Source organism: Prionailurus bengalensis, chromosome E3 (assembly GCF_016509475.1).
Source record: "Prionailurus bengalensis isolate Pbe53 chromosome E3, Fcat_Pben_1.1_paternal_pri, whole genome shotgun sequence".
Lineage (NCBI taxonomy): Eukaryota > Metazoa > Chordata > Mammalia > Carnivora > Felidae > Prionailurus > Prionailurus bengalensis.
Window position 1 is genome coordinate 5,255,177 of NC_057357.1, and position 20,498 is coordinate 5,275,674.

The 20,498-nt window shown below is 61.2% G+C and overlaps 1 protein-coding gene across 2 annotated transcripts; it reads right to left on the minus strand.

The window, feature by feature from the left end:
• Nucleotides 1–566: 566 nt before the first annotated feature.
• On the minus strand, nucleotides 567–19,718 carry ZNF316 (zinc finger protein 316). Of its 2 annotated transcripts, none has more exons than XM_043559629.1 (6): nucleotides 19,579–19,718; nucleotides 15,053–15,429; nucleotides 14,716–14,840; nucleotides 13,769–13,895; nucleotides 13,097–13,210; nucleotides 567–6,030 (listed from the first exon to the last, which is right to left on the minus strand). In XM_043559629.1, the coding sequence occupies exons 2-6, from the start codon at nucleotides 15,399–15,401 to the stop codon at nucleotides 3,710–3,712; spliced, it is 3,036 nt and encodes a 1,011-aa protein (XP_043415564.1). In that variant the 5' UTR covers nucleotides 15,402–15,429; nucleotides 19,579–19,718; the 3' UTR covers nucleotides 567–3,709. The 2 variants fall into 2 exon arrangements, with proteins under 2 accessions (XP_043415564.1, XP_043415563.1); XM_043559628.1 differs by lacking the exon at nucleotides 19,579–19,718 and adding an exon at nucleotides 15,874–19,319.
• Nucleotides 19,719–20,498: the final 780 nt, after the last annotated feature.

Consider the following 20,498-nt stretch of genomic DNA (forward strand, 5'->3'; position numbering starts at 1 on the left):
ATACCATGGGACTGCTTAGCCTTTCTTGGTGGCAATTTAGTTATATCCAGAATTTTAAACATACATGCCTTTTGACCTAGCAACATCACCTCTAGTACTTTTTCTCAAACAGACAATTGAACATCTACAGAACTGCACGGAAATATGTACGAGAACCTACACTGCAGCATTGTTTGTAATCAGGAGAAGCTGGAAACAACTGAATACCCATTGTTGGAGATATAGGTACATAAACTATGGTACACCCATTAAGTGAAATGCTATGACGGAGCAGTTAAAATGAGTGAGGTAGGTCTGTCCAGTAGGAAAGAAATGTCCTGGTACGTTGTTAAACGAAAAGAGAAAGTTGCAAGGGGCACACAAAGCGATCCCCAGCTGTGAAACATCTCTGTGTACGTGGAAGAAATGTGCCCCCACGCCCTCCTGCATCAACTGTGGTGCCTGATGGCTGGATGCAGTGTGACGCTTTAGGAGATGAGAAGTATGCACATAACACACTTTTCTACTGTTGGGAGTTTTGACAACTAGCATGTGCTTTATCATCAGGAAAAAAATTAAATAATGAACAAGGATCATAAAGCTTTATTTAATAAATATAACCAAAAAATCTCAAAATACTTTATTCCATATGTAGCCAATTAGAGAAAGAAAAAAAGTTAGAAGGAAGTGTCTGAAGAGATCAAGTGTAAGGGTCAGGAGACAGGGAGGAGGTTGGGGAAATACAAGCAGTAGACAAACAGGAAAATGACAAAGGTGGGTGGAGGCCAGAGGGATGCTCAGAGCCTCAAAACTCTCAGAGTACCTCCTTTCATGGGTCACATCTCACGGGGCTTCCACTCCTTGGCAATGATCGAAGCTGATAAACTGATACTTGGGGAATTGATTAGGGACTCCATTAATTTAGAAGTCCTCTCAACACCAGAAGGGCTTTTTTTTTTCTATGACCATCAGGATTGCCCCCCCCATCCCCCAAATAAAAAAGAATTTGGCTGGACGTCTGTAAGCCCTATCAGGGAAGAATTTACCTTTTCTGAATAGACTTCAAGATCCTCAAGGCTATCAATTTTTAACTAGGTCTTAACCTCCATTTGCCTCTCAAAGCTTGTCTTTTTTTTTTTTTTTTTAACTGAAATATTGGGCTCGGTTCTGATGCTTCGAAATCACATTTGAAAGAGAATTTACTTCATAGTTTGTATTTTCCAAATGCTTGGGGAAAGGGTGGGAGGTCAGATCTGGTTGGGGGGACATCATGTGGTGAGCAGATAGTCAGTAAATCAGCTCAAAGGAAGGTGTTTGGGGTCCTGGGATGTGTGCTTCTCCCCGGCACAGAGCAGGTAAGCCTGGATAAGCCCACGAAGCCCTGGGGCCTCTGAGGAAATGTCTGGGACTCGGCAGGTGTCTGGACCCCCAGGAAGGGGACCTGGCCCCTCTCCTTCGACCGCGGGAAAGCTGGAGCAAACAATCCCAAACACAGTAAGGTTCCAGGATGGGTGTATTACAAAGAGCATGTGGCAGTGTGGCTGGGGACTCCCAGAGAGACGTGGCGGACACAGGCAGCAGGCCAAAGCTCATCGTGGGCTGACTCCTCGGAGGCCAATTTTAGTTTCTGAAAGGAGAAACTCCTTAAAACAAACAAACAAACAAACAAACAAACAAACAAAACCCTTTTTTCTTTTTCTTTTTTGCAAAAACAAGGCCTGAGCCCTCACAGAGAGCCTCCCTGAGGGCACGGAGGAGCCGAGCGGCAACAACACGGAATGCAGTCAGAAAGCTCATTTCTCCACTCTTTATTAAAGCTAGGTCCTCCTGCCGATGGCTCCGCGGCCAGGCAGCAGCAGCTGGGGCCCAGGAGGGGCACCGAAGGTCAGGTCGTACTCTGAGGGATGTGCACGGAGGGAGGAGCACGGAGCCGGACCCCGGCCGTGCAGGGCTAGTCCGCCTTGCCCTTGGCCCCCGACGTTCCCGGCCCACAGGGAGAGCAAAGAAACTGAGGGCAGGAAGGCATCGCCCAGCACTGCGGACGCCTCCCGGGACCCCTGTCCTCCTCGTCGCCCACCCCACCCCGTCACCTCATCCAGCCAGGCGAATTCTTACCACCACCGTCCACGCCCCCGCCCCCCCCACCAACTACTGCGCTTCCTACCCCGCCCCCAGCGCTGGAGAGCCCGGCTGCTGGCTCTCAGGCCCCAAGGCCATGCCTACACTAAAACAGAAGGAACTAGGTCTAAAAGGGAATGCAGTTGTTTCAAAGTCTGTTTTCTGGCCCCACTCACATTGGCCCAAAAGGCATGAGGGAAGAGAGGGCTCTCACGTGAGCCACACTTCAGCTGCCTGCCCAGTGGCTCCCAATGGCCCAGCCCGGAGGGTGGGGTGCCCACCAGGTGCGGGCCTTGCATAGCTGGGTGCCTGGCTTGTCACTGAGCCACAGGCTCAGGTCCGCACCCCCAGAGGTGGACTGCCACTGTGCAGACTGTCCATCCTGTGAAATGGGATTCTAAACGGAAACACTACTTGCTTCTAGTACAGAATAGTGACAGAAGCAGAGTTAAAGGGACCTGCAGACATCACAGGGCCCCAAGCCCGCAGGGTTGTGAGAAACGATCCTGCTGCCGACCTGCTGCTTTACAGTTGGTTACTAAATCTAAAGAAGCATTGGGCTCAGAGGGCAGGGCCTTGTGTGTCCACCTGCCCCAGGGGAGGGGACAGCCCAGGCAGCTGAAAGCTGGGGCCTTGGCTCAGCAGCGGGCAAGAGGCCCCCAAGGATCTCTGAGTGTGCCGCCTCTGGCTGTCGGGGGTGAGAGTACCGAAGGGCTGGAAGAAGAGGCTGAGACCGAAACCCACCCGGCAACACGAGTGCCTGGCTGATCCGGGTGCTCCAGTGGGGTGGGGAGAGTGGGTGACTCTCCCCAGAATAAGGCTTCAAACTCCCTCAGGACCCTGCAAACACCTGCAACCCACCAGCCTGGGGCCACAAATTTGGTTTCTGCCGTTTTCTCCTCCCAGATTCTTCAGGCCACACAAGAGATGGAAATAAATATCCACAGTAGACAGAATAAAAGCTCTCCTAGCTGCATGTCTGTCCCCCCGGGGTAGGGAGGAACATCGTCCTCTGGAAACCCTAAGGCTTCCCCTTAGCCACGCGCAGTCCCTAAAACTTCCCGGACACACTCAAATGACCAGAAGGTCCCTGAAGTCTCTGAGGAATGGAAGAAGTCGTCAGCCGAACCCACGGGAGGAGGAGCGGGATGCTCTGCCCTCGACCACCCTCCCCTCCCCTTGACGCAAGGGCATCCCCGCCCTCGCTGTACAACCCTCTCACAAACTCGTCGGCCGCCGGTACCCCAGGCCACCCAAATTGGAATCCGAGTGAAATAAATAACATCGCCCGCCATCCCTACCGCTTGGCTTCACAGCACAGACCCAGGGATGCCGCAGTCTTGGTCGGGGTGGCCGCCTCCTGCCCTCGCCTCCTCCGCGCGCGCGGCTCTCCTCTCCCCGCGCGCCCCCTGTACGGCCGGACGGGCTTGGCGGCCCGGTTTCCCCGGGGCCGGGCAGGAGGGGCGCCCGAGGCCGGGCGGGGGCGGGCGGGGCGGTGCGCCGGGGGCTGAGGGGAAGGCACCGCACCAGGACTGGGGCCCTCAGCACCCCAAGGACAGAGGAGCAAGGGGCCGGCGGCCCAGCGGGCTGCGCCTCCGTCAGCCTCGGGCCATCACAGGATGCTCTCCTCGTAGGCGCCCGAGGGCCCCGCGAAGGCGGCCGCGGGCTCGGAGCCGAAGCTCGTTCCGCCCGCGAACTCCAGCAGGGTGCTGCCGCGCTCCCCGGGCCCGCTGCCCGCGCCCGGCGGCCCCTTGGCGGGCGCCTCGGCCTTGGACGCGGGGGGCGCGGCCGCCGAGCCGGGGGCGCCGGCCGCGCTGCGGTGCGTCTTCATGTGGGTGAGCAGGTGCGAGCTCTGCGAGAAGCGGCGGCCGCAGTTGGCGCAGGCGTACGGCCGCTCGCCCGTGTGCGTGCGCTGGTGCGTGACGAGCACCGAGCGCTGCGAGAAGCGCTTGCCGCACTCGGGGCACGGGAAGGGCCGCTCGCCCGTGTGGCCGCGCCGGTGCTTGGCCAGGTTGGAGCGCTGCGCGAAGCCGCGGCCGCAGTCGGTGCAGCGGAAGGGCTTCTCGCCCGTGTGCGTGCGTCGGTGCCGCTTGAAGTCTGAGCTGTGGCCGAAGCCCTTGCCGCAGTCGGGGCAGCGGTGCGGCTTCTCCTCGGCGTGCGCCCACTGGTGCCGCGTCAGCGCCGCGCTCTGCCCGAAGCGGCGGCCGCACTCGCCGCACGCGTAGGGCCGCTCGCCCGTGTGCGCGCGCCCGTGCGCCGTCAGGTGCGCGCGCCGGCTGAAGCCCGCGCCGCACACGCCGCACACGAAAGGCTTCTCGCCCGTGTGGCCGCGCACGTGCGCCGCCAGGTGCGAGCCGCGGGCGAAGCGCGCGCCGCACTCGGGGCACGGGAAGGGCCGCTCGCCCGTGTGCGTGCGGCGGTGGCGCGCCAGGTGCGAGCCGTACACGAAGCTCTTGCCGCAGTCCGCGCAGCGGTGCGGCCGCTCGCCCGCGTGGTAGCGCTGGTGCTTGGCCAGCGCCGCGCGGCGCCCGAACGTCTTGCCGCAGTCGGAGCAGATCCACGGGCTCTCCTCCTCGGCCAGCGCCGCGGGCGCAGGCTCGGCCAGCAGCCCCCCGACGGCCGGCGCGAACGCGCGGAGCCCGCCGCCGCCGCCGCCGCTCCCCGGTCCTCTGCCGCCGAAGGGGTCGCAGGCCAGCCCCGCGCCCTCCACCAGGGCGAGCCGGCCCCCCAGGGGTCCCGGCAGGGGGCGCCCGTCTGCCGGCAGCCGGTCCCCGAAGTCCGGGAGGCCCAGGATCGGGAAGCCGTCCGGGTGGAGCCAGGACTTAGGGTGCACGGGAAAGTGGAAGCCGAGGGGGTGCGAGGAAGGGCCTTCGCCCTCCCCCAGGCCGTTGCCCACCTCGAGGAACCGCCTGTCCGGCTCGGGGTCCTCCTTGCTCCCGGGGGTGGGCCCCACCGCCGCCGCCTCCTCTCTCGCCTCCACCTCGGCCTCTCCGTCCGCTTCGCCGGCCTCGGCCTCCTCCGGCCCCTCCGGCCCGGCCTCGGCCTCCTCGGGCCCCGCCGCAGGGACCGCGTCGCAGGCCTCCCGCCGAGGGCCTTCGCCGCCGGGCTCCGTGCAACCGCCGCCGCGCCGGTGGCGCTGGAAGTCGGCGCGCAGGCGGAAGGCCTGGCCGCAGTCGGGGCAGCAGTGCGGCCGGTCGGCCGTGTGCACCGCCTGGTGCCGCGCAAGCGCCGAGCTCTGGCTGAAGCTGCGTCCGCAGTGCGGACACGGGTAGGGCCGCTCTCCGGTGTGCGTGCGCTGGTGCGTGACCAGGTAGGAGCGGCGCCCGAAGCCCGCACCGCAGAAGGCGCAGCGGTAGGGCCGCTCGCCCGTGTGGATGCGCCGGTGCGTGACCAGGTGCGACTTGTAGACGAAGCGCTTGCCGCAGTCCGGGCACGGGAAGGGCTTCTCTCCGGTGTGCGTGCGCTGGTGGATGGCCAGGTGCGAGCGGTACACGAAGCCCTTGCCGCACTCGTCGCAGCCGAAGGGCTTGACGGCCGCGTGGTAGCGCTGGTGCTTGGCCAGCCGGGACCGGTGCGGGAACACTTTGCCGCACACGTCGCACGTGGTCTCGGGCCGCCCTGCCGGAGCAGCCACGGTGGCAGGGAACGCCCAGGGTGCCAGCAGGTTCGCGCCAGGCTCCCGGCCCGGCAGGAAAGGCTTCGCCTCGGACCCCTCGGCCAGAACCCCGAGGCCCCCGGGGTCGGGACCCCAACCCTCCGGAGTCTGCGCCGAATCCGAGTCATCGGGGCCCCATGTCCCAGGCACGTCCCCCACGCCATAAGCTGCTGACCAGAGCCCCGGGGGCTCGTTCTCCTCCTCGGCCACCTCCGCCAGGAAGTCCTCGTCCTCCTCCTCCTCGTGGTCCTCTATATCGTCGGTCCAGAACCAGGCCCCTGAAGGTGACAAAGGCAGGCCAGAAGAAAGAGGTGAGAGGCAGCTCCTTGCAGGCTCCTCCCCCTGAGAAATGGCAGCTTGGGCGGGACCATCCCCCGTCTGGGACAGGGCACCTCCGTTTCAGTGAAGCCACCGCCTCCCCCGTGGGTGTCCCTCCTAGGGAAGCCGAGATTCCTTCACTTCTTGGACTGTTCTCAAACGGCATCAACTGATTAATGCCACCTGCGGAGGAACAGGGATGCTCTGCAAAGTTGGTGACCTTGCCTGCAGGCTCCTGTGAGAATATTACAGGGGGCAGGGGCCCTGTGCTCAGAAAAAGATTCCCAAGCTGTTTTCCTCAAAGCCCCTTGTGTTCCAGAGAATTCCACCCCCCACCCCTGCTTGGCCCAAGGCAAGCAAAACTGTGGTGCCAGCACAGCCCCGGGCCCCTGCCGCTGAGGGCCTGCCCTCCTAAGCACCTAAGCTTTGCTGGGAAGCCCTTCACCTCTGAATTCTTCACCAGCCTCAGGCTGGCCAGCAGCCATGGGTCTCCCTCCCATACTCAAGAGCAGAACCAGAAAAGCTACCTTAAGTGGAGGGGACCCAGAGGGGCCACTGGGCCCCAGCTCTCTGCACTCATCCTAACAGCCACCAGCAACTATTCAGGTATAGCCCACGCTCCCCTGCTAAGCCACCCCAAAGCTGGGCTTTTTCTGAGTGTGCATCTGGGAAACTGTCCCCAGGTGGCTAAGACTGGGGGGACTGCAAGCACCTTATCACAGAAGGCCAAAGACAGCCCCCTCTCCAAGGTCCTGCGGTTCTGTACCTCCCCCAGCAAACCGCACCCCGACCTCTCCCTTCAGTGCAGGTCATGGATATGGACTCGGGCCTGCAGGGTTTTCTACTTTATATAATGGAGTCCTGATATACCTGCCATTATGATACACCCAGGAGGGAACTACTATTTACGGAGCAGGCACTGAATCCCAAGGAACAGAAGGGAAAAGCCTGACCCACGGTGGCCCCAGGTGTTCCAAAGTACCTGTGTGCCTACTTTCTCATGAATACTTTGCCCCACGTGTGTCCACAGTGGGCGCACACCATTGCTGTAGCCCACTTCAGAACCCTAACCTGGAAGGCTCGGGCTCTGAGGGTGGGAATCCCTTCTACCCCACCTGGGTCCGCCACCAAAACTGTGGCCAGTGCCAGGCATCACCTGGCTGGATGAGTCTGATTGCTGAGTCCTGCCCCCAAGGGAAGGTCCGGGCCCGGCAGGGCTGCCCACCCCCGGCTCAGCCCTCATCCTGTATTTCTGTACAGCACTCTACATGTATGGTGATATGGTCACATGGGCAAACCCAGCACAGCGCAGAGTGAAATAAAGCCAGACACAGGCATGATTTCAGCTGTGAAAAAAAACCACACATCATGTAAAGGGATACAGAGATGGGTTATTTTATTTTTTCATAATTGCAATCCTTTAAATTTTCTACAGTTAATAATATACCGTTGTAGTAAAAATAAGCTTTAAGCAAGAGACAGAAGTTCCCTGAACTAAGCTCAGTTTGCCTGCAGGTGCCACCCAGGGCATGAGTGGGTGCTGTGGAGTGGCAGCGACCTCAACAGCACAGGGAGCACGCTCCTCACTGCCGAGACTGCAGTGCCCTCACGAGATGGGACTGTCGGTGGGAGGGGCAGGCAGTTGAGCGGATAGATCCACTGGAATTCTTTCCGTAAGTCTCAAAAAGAATTTTACCTCAAGACTCTGGTGAGGGTCGTGAGTAGTTTGAATGAGACTCCCTAAGGCAGGGGGAATTCAAGCTGAGGAACAAGTGCAATGTCTCAGTGGGGTGACCGCGCACCCCAGGACCTAGCCTAGGGGCAGCACTCGCTGGCTCCAAAACAGCCACTCAGGCCAAATGAGGGCTCACCAACAGGCGACCTCGGCCACTCAGTACTGGAAGGGGTGGGCCAGGTCCCGGTGACTCACCCACCACACCTCCTCCTTGGGGTCCAGGAGCAGCAGAAAGTTTCCCCCATGCACCCCGGGGCGGGGGGTGAACCCTGCCCTTGCCCTGCCCCTACCTCGAGCCTCTGAACAAGGCTCTACAGAGAGAGCGATCATAAGAGCGACCTGGGGGACCGGGTCACTAGCCCTGGAACGAGCACAGCCATTTATCCGAGAACAAGACGACACTTAACACGCAGCCAGGTCATGGAGAGCACCGCTAACACCAAGGGAAGGCTGGTAAGGGCAGCCACGTCCCTAGCAGTCAGAGCTGGCTGCACCGCAAGACAGGACCTCTGGAAGGCACGGGGCCACAGGACAAAGAGCAGAGGAAGAGCAGCCTGCCCTAGGCTGGGCTCTGTTCCCTTGCCTCCTGTCACCAAAGTGGGCCAAGGTCTGGAGGTTGCGCCCTGGAGTGGGGGTGTCCCATGTAAGGGTCACTCCGGGCTGCAATGGGGACAGGGTTTCCAGGAGGGACCCGGGATCCAAGTGAGCACTTACCAGGTCTACTTGTGACACGAGAGCCAGGACAGAGAGGTTTTGCTCTGACAAAGAGGGTGACGGGACATTTTGCAACAGTGGCCTATGGGGTCAAACACAGTTGCTTCTTCCAGAATCCACAGGGAGAGGGTAGAGGGGAGGACCCTGAGTGGGAGCCGGTGTTCCATCCCCAGAGACATTGCTCCTAAGGAGTGTGACCCTGGGCGATTAGCTAGGCTGGAACCAGCCCTCAGAGGCCCAGTGACAATCCCAGGGGCTGACCTGTGGCAGCCTCAGCACAGCCCCCGAGGTACTTCTAGTAAGTGCCCTACCCAGGAGCTCATCAGAGGGCCTTGGGGAAGGGGAGGGCCCCTGGGCCACACACCTGGTGCACCTGTACCCCTGAGCTGCTCCGCATGACCGACATACAACGCCCGGAGAACGGTGCCACCGTTTACTAGGACTCCCACTCTCAGGCAGCCTCTGCCCCTGTCCAGGGACCCAGAGGCCTGCCCTCAGGCCCAAAAGTGAGTCAACTGTGGGCCTGCTCTGACTAAACGCCTCTCTGCTGCGACCCCTAAGTAAAGTCCACACCTGCTCCTGCCTCTTCCTCCAGACCCGGAGCCTCGAGGTGGCCTTGGGGAGAGGCCCCCACCTGGGGACAGTTACCAAAGGAGGACACGGACAGGGGCTGGTGTGCTCAAAGCTGCGTATGGCTCCTTCCTCCAGGGCTGCCGGCCAGCTGCCTTTCCTCCCCATTGAGCAGGGATTTGGTAATCAGGGCTGGACTCCAGTGTGACAGCTCCTGACAGGGCCAAGTTTCTGTGCTTCGAACTGTCCTCCCGTAAGGGCAGAGCCCGCCCCCCATCGCTGGCCTCAGCCTCCTCATTTGTACCATGAACTGTAACACCAAGGACCAGTTATTAGCAAGAGCTCGAGGCCGGGCCCCTCCTCACTTGGAATGTTTCCTGGCTCCTTCCCCTTCTGCCGACACCGAACCCCGGGGTCTGAGGCAAGACGGCACCTCCGTGCCTTCTCCCTGGCTCAGACCACAAAGGGGGATTCAGTGATATCCCAGGTCCCCTCGGGGGTGTGACAAAGGGAAAGCCCGTGCTGAGGTCTGACACGCCCCCACCCCAGTTCTCCCAAGGACAGACAGGCGCTCACGGGCTGTGTGAGGTAGACACCACCTGCAGGCTGGCGCCCAGCCTTTGCCTCCGCTCCACAGCTGCTCTGAGTTCCTCCTCTCCAGAACCACTCCCCGCGCTCACCCACCGTGGGATTCGCCCACCTTAGTGTTTTACCTCTTACTGCCTTTAAATGTTCTCTCTATCCTCTCCTGCATCATCTTCAGGCAGGTTTAACCCTGCATTCTGTACTCGTCTGTCCTTCACTTTCGCGTGAGGGGCAGGACCCCACTGGGTGCCAGGCCCACGCCAGGTACCGTGGAGACAGCACAGGGGTGGACAATACACAGTGCCAGCTCTCATGGAGTCTGCCGGAGGCAGCAGGCAGGAAATGAGGAAGCAAACATCCAGCCAGGACCGTTTCAGACAGCACTGTCTGCTGTACGTGCAGGAAACATCCTGGAGGAAGGCAGGAGGGAGTGCTCCTGAAGTCTATGTGGTCAGAGAACACGCGACTTAGTAGGGACCTAAGAGCTGAGCCAGCCACACAAAGGGCACTCTGGGCAGGGGAAACAGTAGGCACAAAGGCCCTGAGGCAGGCGAGAGCCTGAAGAGAAAGGCTGGCTGTGGAGCTGAGCCTGAAGACCCAAGGGTGTGTGAAGTGTGTCCGGCAGGGCGGCAGGTCTCAAGGCCACAGCAGAGAGCCCAGATGCTACTCCAAGCGCATGGGGAAACTTCCAGAGAGTAAGGCAGACGGCCAGCTCAGGAACACCTGTGCCTGATGGCCTCATAGAAGCGTGGGATGGGGTAGCGCAAGGAAAGCAGAGACAAGGACCACTCAGGCAGGCAGCCAGGCCCACTCAGGTGCCCAGGACGCTGCAAGGGGGGCCTGCGGGGGACAAGCGGGGCCACTTCACGCTGGGGGCTGGGGGGATTCACTGCGGGACGTCCATCAGATAACTGAGTGGAGATGTCAAGCAGACAAGGTCAGGGCTGGAGAAAGCAGCTGAGAATGGGCAACAGAGACAGAAATAGTACCGGAGGCTCTGGTCCCAGTCACCAGTCACCTAGAGAGGACAGAAGAGGACGCAGGACCGTCCTGGTCTCGTAAACAAGCGAGGGCAGGCGGAGAAGCAGCCGGGAAAGCAGCTGAGAAATCGAGGCACGTGGAGTCCTGAGGCCAAGAGGGTCCGTATCTCAGAGAGCAGAGAAGCCAGCCTAGCGAGGACACAAGGCCAGCCCAGCAGGCCAAGGTGGTGGCGGCGTCCTCAGGAGGCCTGTGGTCAGCCCACAGGCATGCCGTATTCCAGCCACGATCCCTGCTCTAGTGCACGTGTGGGCAGGGAACGGGCTGCTGCCAGGGGCAGGGGTCTGGCAGGCGACTACACAGGGCAAGCACGAAGGAGGGAGAGGTGCTGCTATCTAAGCCGGGTGAGGAGACAGGTGCAGGAAAGGGGTGGGGTCAGAAGAGGCGAGGACAGCCAGCACCCGGGAGCTGGAGGTGGTGGCCACGGGGTGGGGAGCCAGAGCAGGACGCGCCAAGTCAGCACTGGACCGGTCACGGGGTGCCTGAGTCGGGGGAGGCGGACAATGTGCCAGACCTCTTGGCCCAATTTTTCAAGCAGCACAAGAGAGGAATACACTTGTGTTTTGCCAGACTCCAATCTAGAAATCCAGAAACTCTGCTGGGTTCAGAACAGTCGGCATCTGTCCCGCCCAGACCCAGCAATCCTCAATTCTCAACGGACTCAGGTGCTCAGAAATGAGTACAGGGAGAAAAGGGAAGGAGGCCGTCTAGCAAACGGACTACAGTTCTAGTTAAGAAGGACCTTAGGTGGATTTAGTGCACCCAAGCCGACCCCAGCCCTGGCTACCGTATCCCCTCCCGGGCACAAGGCCACGTCTAAGACTATGCCCGGTCCTGCCCCTACCTCGGGCTCCCCAGACAGGAGGGGTGGGATAGGGGAGCACTCTGGGCTCACCGGCCCTACCTGGCACGACAACCAGCCACTGGGGAGGACAGAGGGGCAGTGGCCTGGCTAGCCGTCCTCCTCAGGGAGCTGCCAAACTCACCCAGGGTCACAGGTCACATTGTGGGGACCACCCAGGCTGAAACCTGCGAAAGTCTGCACCCCAGGACCCTCCAAGAAGCATAGACAATGGGGCCACATCTAGACCACATGATAAGAGACAGGCTGACGGAGGTCTGTGGCCCCTTTAATTGCAGGTGACTATTCTGAACAGGGCCGACCCCCCACTAAGGCCCCCTGAGAAACATCACCCACATCCAAGCCTCATCCTGTAAGCAGCTGCCATGGTCTCACCAACTAAAGCCCTCCCCAGTCTGCAGCCCAGGAACGGTTCCCAGACAGGGTCCCGGAGAGGGTGGACAGCTGGGGCAGGAAGGCCATTTTGCAACACCATGGACAGCGGGGCCCGGGCTCTTAACCACCACTTTAGAAGCCGATTTCCTCATCCGCAAGGGAGGCTGCTCTCCTCTGCCCTGCCATGTCACGGGGGTGCCGTGAGGATACAAAGTAAATGGGAAAATGCTTTGAAGAGTACACGTGTAGGCGTAGCATTGTCTGTGTTTCTCTGTTTTTATTTGAAAACCCGTTTAGGAGAGGCTCTGAGTCTATCCAGGCACGTGACCGGCATGAGCCATCCAGCGCCCCTCACTAAGGTGACATCACTCCAACCCAAGGCCGGTACACCCACCATGCAAGGGCCCCCAGGGAGCCCTGAAACACCGAGCCTAACACACACCTCCTGAAGCACCCCCACAGAACCGACAGTCCCGCGCCCTCAGCCTGGAAATTATGGATTCGGTTCGAATTTCTTTATTCCCCGTGTGAGTAAAGCAAGCAAATCTCAGGGGGTTAGAGGAACAGAGCCAGAGTCGCCTCAGTCCCCAGAGAAATTTGCCACCCTGAACACTTTCCGTACGTATCCCTCCCAAACCTCCTCCCGGGAAGGTGCGCGGCTGCCCGCCCAGGCCTGTGGCCGGCCCCCCAGACCCTTCGTTCAGAGATGGCCAAGTGGGTGCAGAAGGCAAAGAGCCGGCTCCAGTCTGGGACCCAGAAGGGCTCTGGCACGGCCAGGACCGAGCGTGCCCACTCCCGTCCCTCTGCGCCAAAGACTTAACAACTGGCCCTCGCTTACCAAAACAACTCCAAGACCCAAAGAGACGCTCCAAGGCAGGGACAGGGACAGTGTGAAGGGCTCCTAAGAGGAAGCTCGAGGTTCTGTAAGGACTCCCCAGCCTTGGACGACCACAGGCTGGAATCAAGAGAAGCCAGCCCACAAAGGCAGAGACTGGCGCACGACGGCCTCCCTGTCTCCACGCGCCCGTCCACGGCCCAGACCGCCAGCACCAGGGCTGCAGCAGAGAGCTAAGGTGAAGGCCAAAGTCGGCAGGGCTCTGAGGAGCTACAGAGGCAGAAACCGCACGAGAGTCCATCTCATACTCACCTGTGTAGACGCCAGTGACAATGTCTCCTTCCTCAGGACGGGGGCTATCTGGGACCCAGGGCTCCTCCCCTTGTTCCAGCCGGAAGATCAGATCCGGCTTGGGGATTGGGTATCCTGGCCAGGAGAAGGACAGCCAGCAGCTGCAGGGCCACTCTGGCCAGGCCCGCCCGCACCCCACGTGGTGCCATCCCAACACCCCAAGCCCTCCTCACTCTCTCGCCGCTCTTCTCCCTCCTTCCCAGGACCAGCTCTCCCGCCTCCCAGCCTCCACTCTGGGAAAGCCCACCTTCACTTCTCTAGAACTTTGCCTTGATACCCCCCAGCTTTTCTGCAGGGCCCCCCCACACCTTCCTCACCCCTCTCCTCTATCACCTGACTCCTCCTCCCCCCTGGAGGCCCCTGGGGAGTATACAGAACAGAGACCACAGCTGGACCGGTGGCTCCCAGAACACATCCACCTGGCTCACGGCACTGCTGGACCACAGTGAAGACCCCAGAACACAGCCCCACCCAGAAGCCAGAGTGGTCCCTAAGGACCCCCAAGAGGTGGGCTGGATCCAGGACCCCCTTCTCCTAGACCCTGGGGTTTCAGAAGCCACTCTCTCAAACAGCTAAGCTGCTGGCAGTCATCATGTAGGAATGCCTCTTGGGGACGGAAGGCCCCCTGCTTACCCAAGGACACCAGGATCCCATAGTTCTCCTGCATGACATCCTTGTAAAGGTCCCGCTCGCCTGCGTCCAGCCTCTCCCACTCCTCCAGCGAGAAATACACAGCCACGTCTTCAAAGGTGACCAGCCCCTGGAAAACAAAGAGCCCTGGCCACTGCCTTAAGCTGCCCTAGGAGAGAGGCAGGGGAGCCCCTAGAAAGAGAGCGACAGAAAATTACTTCAGGAAGAGCTGCCCGTGGACCTGCAACATGGAGCTCACGGGGACACAGCCCAACAGCCCAAAGCCCCAGTGGCACCGAGGGCTTCTGAGCCTGGCTGCACCCTGGAAGGCAAGGACCCCACGTCCATTCAGAGATGAGGAACCCAGGCTCAGACGGGGTGAGCACTCAGTTTGTGTGGGGCAGAGCCAAGACTCTCACACTGAGGCCAGGAGACAATGCAGCTCAAGTCCACGGCCGTGCTAAGAGGCGGTATCCTCCCCTCCTATGTCATCGTCCAACCTAAGCCAGTAGTCGCATCAGCAATGAGAGGGCCCACGCCTGGGTGAGTATGTGGCATCGACTAATCTGCCTGGGCTCGGCAGGAAGCCAGAGCCCGGCCAGGCGAGCAGCACTCCAGGTGAGGGACCACAGCCCGATCCTGGGACAGAGCCAGTCCCCTGAAATAACTACGCACAGAGCAGCTGAGTAAGTGGCAGTCAACACACTCAGGACATCCCAATGGCCTGGGAAGTCTTGGGCCCCCGGGAAGTGGAACCATATCCCATGGCTTTGCGGGTAGAGACCCCCAGCCGCGTCCTGCTGCCCTGTCCCTGCTCACAGCCTGAGCTCGCCCTGATGACCACGGCGCCCCTGCCTTGCCAACAGGGCTCTCCAGGACAGCAGATGCCAGGCTTCCCCCTCAGGAAAGCCTTCCTGGTTAACTGAGCTCCAAGTGAGAGAGTGGCTCACCTGAGACCCAGCTGTCAGGGAATCGTCATCATCTTCCTCGTCCTCGTCCTCCTCGTCCTCATCCTCCTCATCCTCATCCAGGTCCTCATCCCTAGGTGTGGCTGGAGCCTGGCTGGCCTGCAAGGCTGAGGGGAGGATCTCTTAGGGATCTGCCCTCGCCAACAGGCCTCATGGCCACCCCTGCCCAGACAGCAAGTAGATCAGGAGCCCCCGCTCCTCCGTTCCAAAGCCTGGGTCCTGACGCTCCAGCTCCACCCTATCAGGCCAAAGAGCTCTCCCGACCTGCCCTCCCAAGCTCCCTCACCTCCTCCCCCCAAAGCCAGCTCCTTTTTCTTACCCTTTTCCTGAAGAACTGGGGACTTGGCATCACCGGCACGGCGAAGGCGTCCCTGGGTCCCCAACGTGGGACTCTGCTCCTCTGCCACCACCTCGTCCTCGTCCGCCTCCACCTCCACCTCTACCTGCTCCACGTGCCCTGCCTGCCCCCCCTCCTCCTCTTCCTCCTCCACCACCTCCTGGTCCTCCCCGTCCTCTGCTAGGAGCTCCTCCTCCTCCTCCTCCAGCTCCACCTCTTCCCCCTTTTCTTCTTCCTCTTCTTCCTCCTGAGCAGGACCACATCCCAACCCATCCTCCGCCTTCGCCAGCTGCGTGGCTGGTGAGTCCGGGGTCCTACGAAGAGCTGCCATCTTCTCCGGAGGAAAGCCTCAGCTCGGCCTGAAACACAGACGGGCAGCGGGGATGAGCCGCCCCCACCCCCCGCTCGCTCCCACGCGCTGCTCCTCGGGCCTCCCTCCGTCCCCCGGGAGGCAGGACTTATCTCCCCCACTAGATAGTGACACACCAGAGGAGGAAGGACCGAGGCTCTTCCTGTGCTCTCATGAGGCACAACTGGGACACTCTGTGCCCAGAAAGACTAACCACAGAGCCCCTCTCTGTGACCCCATTATGCAGCCTCAGCTCCTTCTTGCCAGAAATTCTGTGCAGGGCACGAACTGCTGTGCCGTCTAGGAGTAAATCAGGGATTTAGCCTAGGTCTTCATCCTCAGGGCCTGTGAGAAGCAGGGGGTCCAGGCCACACGGCCGAGGGTGGCCCACATCTGGCCGCAAGGGGCGAGTGCGGCCTGTGAGCAACAGCCCACCTCCATCCGGGGGACCCACCTCTGCACACCGACACTGTGCCAGCAGGGGTACGGGAGGAAAGGCCCGGGCTCGGGCAGGGGTGACAGGTAAGACAGGCGGGCTCATTCGCCACCGCTTGGAAGGCAGGCCGGTCGGGCTCCTATTTGCCAGAGGCAGCGACACAAGACGTCGTGGGTCTGCGCTGCCCCCTGCGTCTCCCTGGCCCCTCACTCCATCCAGGGCATTCGGGAAAATGCATTCAGCAGCTCGTGGAGACTTGCTTCATCGCCGGACCAGCAGATACAACCTAAAATGCCCTTTAACGGCTCTTCAAGTTTAAGGATCAGAGAATCCCAGGAGGGAACTGTCAAAGGCCCAGTGGCTTCCAGGGTGCCACTCACACCAGTGTCACAGCTGCCTCAGCCCAGGTGCTCCGGAGACAGAGCCATGAGGCGGCAGGGCCCAGACCCGAGGGCTTGGGGGGCGGGGGGGGGGGGCGCCTCCCTCCCAGGTGCACACCCTCCACCAGCCTGTGGAGATCCAAGGGCAGGACAGAGTCACGGTTTTGACAGGTCGGTTTCTGGGGCTCCTTCTTGAGTGAAAACTTGAGGAGCCTACCCCCCAGCCCCGTCAGCGTTTCAGACCTAAAGTGGGCCACTCCCGAAGTGATCTGAGCCCACTGCAAACACAGCAACCCCAGCACCCTGGGATGACGGCACGACCGCCAGAAGGATCCTGCAACATCGGGCCACGTGGGGCAGGTGGGCCCAGCGCAGCTCGTCGGGCTCCAGCAGTAGACAGCATCTGCCGCAGAACTCCTCCAACGGGACAGGGGCGCCCCACATGGAGACGTGCAGGGTCACGAGAGCGGCTCAGAACACCAGGTATCCACAGGGAAACTGCTCAGTGACGAGCTCTCATTCCACAACCCCTCGCTTTTCTACTAACGAGGCAGCACGCACCGGTTCTCGGCACCACTCTGAGCTGCCGAGGCTTTACACGCCCACACTTCCAGAGCAGGTGCCTCGGTGCACCCATGAGAGCCTTCCAGAGACCAAGGCCCAGGTCCAGGGGCTGGGATGTGTGGGCACCCAGAGGCCACCTCTGTCCTGCCCCTCACGCTCCCCTCTAGCTGACTAGATTGCGGATTCACAGACACCGAATCCAAGGTCACAGGTGAAGAGCTATGCCTCTACAGGCCACCCCAGCCTCCAGACGCTCCCCCAAACCAACCTCCTCGGTCTCCATGGTTCTTTGGGCACGTGAGGGTGCCCAGGTGTAGAAACGTGTGCCGTGGGTAACACCAGCCACTTCCAGGAGGGCACAGCCCTCCCCGGCACTCAGGGCACTGAGAGTGTGCTCAGCAAAGGTTTCCCAACCACCCACCACCCACCTCAGGCCCACAGGAGGGCTTTTCTCACCCAGGCCTCGGGCTACAAATCCACACGGAACTCAGACACCGCACCAAGCCCAGCAGAGCTGCCTTCTGCCTGGCCACCATCCAGAGCAGACTCCCACAGGCCAGTCTGCTGTACCCGAGGACCCACTCACAAAAGAAGAAAACCCCAAGGCTTTGGAATACAGTGGCCCCATGCTGGTCCCACCTCCGGACCTTTGCACATGCCATTCCCTTTGCCCGGCTCTCACTTCTCCTCTTCTTCACTGAGCCTCTGGAAGTAGCCTCCCGGGTCCCCTGTTTCACACAGTTCTCTGAACTCTGCCCTCACGGCGCCTCACTTTTATATATTTACAGAACTGTCTGCTCAGTGCCTGTCTCCCCAAGCACACAGTCCACTGCAGGAAGGCGAAGTTCCCTCTGCTCATCTCTGAACACTCCCCCCACCCTACCCCGTGCCAGGCACAGAGCGAGCACTCAAATATTTATTAAGGAAACGGCTCTAAGGTCTGTAATCAACATGATAACATGAGATTTTAAAAACTCAGGGGCACCTGGCTGGCTCAGTCAGTAGAGCATGCGACTCTCGATCTCGGGGTTGTGAGTGCAAGCCCTACGTTGCGCACAGAGCTCACTAAAAACAAAAACAAAAACAAAAACCCTCGGTATTCTGGCCCCACTGCCACGTTCCACAACAGACTGACCACTCTTTGGGGTCCTTCAAAATGGAACCCATCCCAGAAGCACTATGGAGTCTCTGCCTTCAAAGAGGCTGTCACCTGAAGTCCCTTTTCCTCCAAAATGCACCTGCTGATGACCAGAGAAGGGAAAGGGTCAGCAGCACTGGAGGTCAGCAGTCATTCTGCAGATGGAATCACAGCCTAGCACAAACAGACACCCCACATACCCCAACACAGAATCCAGAACAGAATCATTCCGGAAAACAGACTTCAGTCACTCAGGCACCAGGTTCCTTCTGCCTCACCAGGCAGCTAGGTGCTGGGCACACTCCCCCAGACCCACACGCTCTCCTCTCTCCTCTTCCCAGCCTGCCAGCCCACTGAAACTCACTCTGCCCGCTTCCTGGCATCTGATCCCAGGTCAGAAGCCACAGAGGGTCAGGTAAGCAGCCTCAGCAACATAAGCCCCCAGGGCATCCCAGACCCTTACTTCCCTTGGGGCCCTGCACCCTAGGACACAGCACTGCCGACACTCAGAACTGAGGATGACAAAACACCCTCTATGAGAACAGAAAGCAGCAGCAAAGTTTGGAAACTGTTAGAACTCTCCACAAAAGTCCCAAATCCAAGAAGCCTACCTAGAAAGGAAGAAACGTGTGGGTACATATATATCTAGGCCCCTTCCTTCCCTCTAGGTGGCCTTACTGACCACACTCCTGTTATTCAAGGCCTTCCAGGTTTTTGCCTCCTTCAAGAAGCCTTCCTTCCTTGACAACTAGGACCCTCACTGTGTGTCCATGGCTCGGGCTCCCCTACTCTCCAGGATTTGCTCCTGGTGCAGGTGTATCCATGGGGCTACTCCCCCAGCTCCCCTGGGCCAGCCCTTCACTATGCTGGCCAGCTCCCCAGACCTGCCAACACTTGTTGAACCAAACCAAGTACGAAGATCTCTCCGCACAGGTGCAGCTAAGGGCCTAATCCCTCTGCACACCTCCCCTTCTCCCTACCCACCTACTCCTCTACCAAAGGCCAGCCCCTCTCCCACCTCTGCCGCCACATGGGGCGGCCCAGACCCTGTCCAACCCCAGGGATGAGTTCCCCTACCGGACGACCAGCAGTAGAAGACGGCATAGCAGCCCACCGGAGCCTCCATTTGCAGAGAGGGAGGACCCAGCCGAGGCCCCCAAGGTCACTAAGCAAGCTCCCGGGGCGCCTGGCCAAGCCACTTCCATCCCTCCAGGGGGCTTATCGGGCTCGGGTCTCCCGCAGAGGCCCTGGCGGTGACAGCCCCTCCTGGATGGGTGTGTCCCCGGGGGCGGCCACGGCCCAACCCCCGCCCCTCGGGCCTAGCCGGCGGCGGGCACCTCCCGAGGAGTCCGCGCGTGTCCTCCCCAGCCCCGCCTGCTCCGCGCCGCCGGCCTCTGCCCGCCCCGGGGGTCGGAGCCCGCCCCCATCGCGCGGGGCCGGGCGGGGGTCGGCGGGCGGCGCCGGGCGTGGGCGCGGCCGCCGAGAGCCCGGCCGGCGCGCCGCTCCGGCCCCGCCAGGCCCAGGCCAGGCCCCGTCGGCCCCGCGGCCTCCCAGCGCCGGCGTGGAGGGGCGGCCCGACCCCCCGGCCCGGCCCTCGCGCCCGGCCGCCCGCACCTGCCGCCCGCGCCGCCGCCCACTCACCGCGCGCGCGCCGGGCCGGCCGAGCCGCCGCCGGACGCCGGGGCCGGGCCGGGCCTGCGCGCCCAGCGCTACACAAAGTGACGGCCCCGGAGCTGCGCGGCGGCGGCGCGTGGGCACCGGAAGTGCTGCCGCCGGGCCCCGCCCCGCCCGCGCCCACGGGGGGCCACTTCCGGTCACGCGGGGTCGAGCGCGGCTCCCGGAGGGGGCGTGCGTGGAGGGAGAGGAGGTGCTGCTCGTGCGCGGGAGGGCGCTCTGGGCCCTGGAGCCCGGCTCCACCCCTGGGGATCCCGGTGCCCTCATCCCGCGACCCTAACCCAATCCCTGGAGACCCCAGCCCCACCCCTGGGAACTCCAGCGACTCCTGCCCGGAGACCCCATCCCACCCCTAGACACCCCAGCGCCCTTTGCCCCGACCGGAGATAGGGCCCTCTGTCCTGGGAACCTCAGCGCCCCCTGCCCAGATCCGAGGCCCAGACCCCACCCCCAGACACCCCATGAGCCCCAACTCTGAGACCTCGACCCCAGCCCCTGGACACCCCAACCCCGCCCTCTCCCTGGAGTCACCGGTGACATCCCTCTCACCTGCGAGCCTACTCCCTCCCCAAGCCCAGTAGGGATTCCTAATTCAACCAAGATTCGGGAATGACTACTGAGTGCCAGACCGGAGTTCATCCCACCCCAACCTTGGGACCCTCTCTAGGTCCGGAGTCGGTGGAGTCAGGCCATGATCTATGGAGGAGCCTCGCGGAGGCCATCCACCCAGCTGGCGTGCCATGACACCAGACGAGGGTAGGGGCGCTCCCTTGCAGGTGATGGACAAGAGGGACTGTAGCAGGTGGGCCGGGTGTCCACTGCTCATGGGCACTGCTTTGTGGGACCACTAGTGCCTGTAGGACCAGCGCTGCTAAAGGTAGGGGATT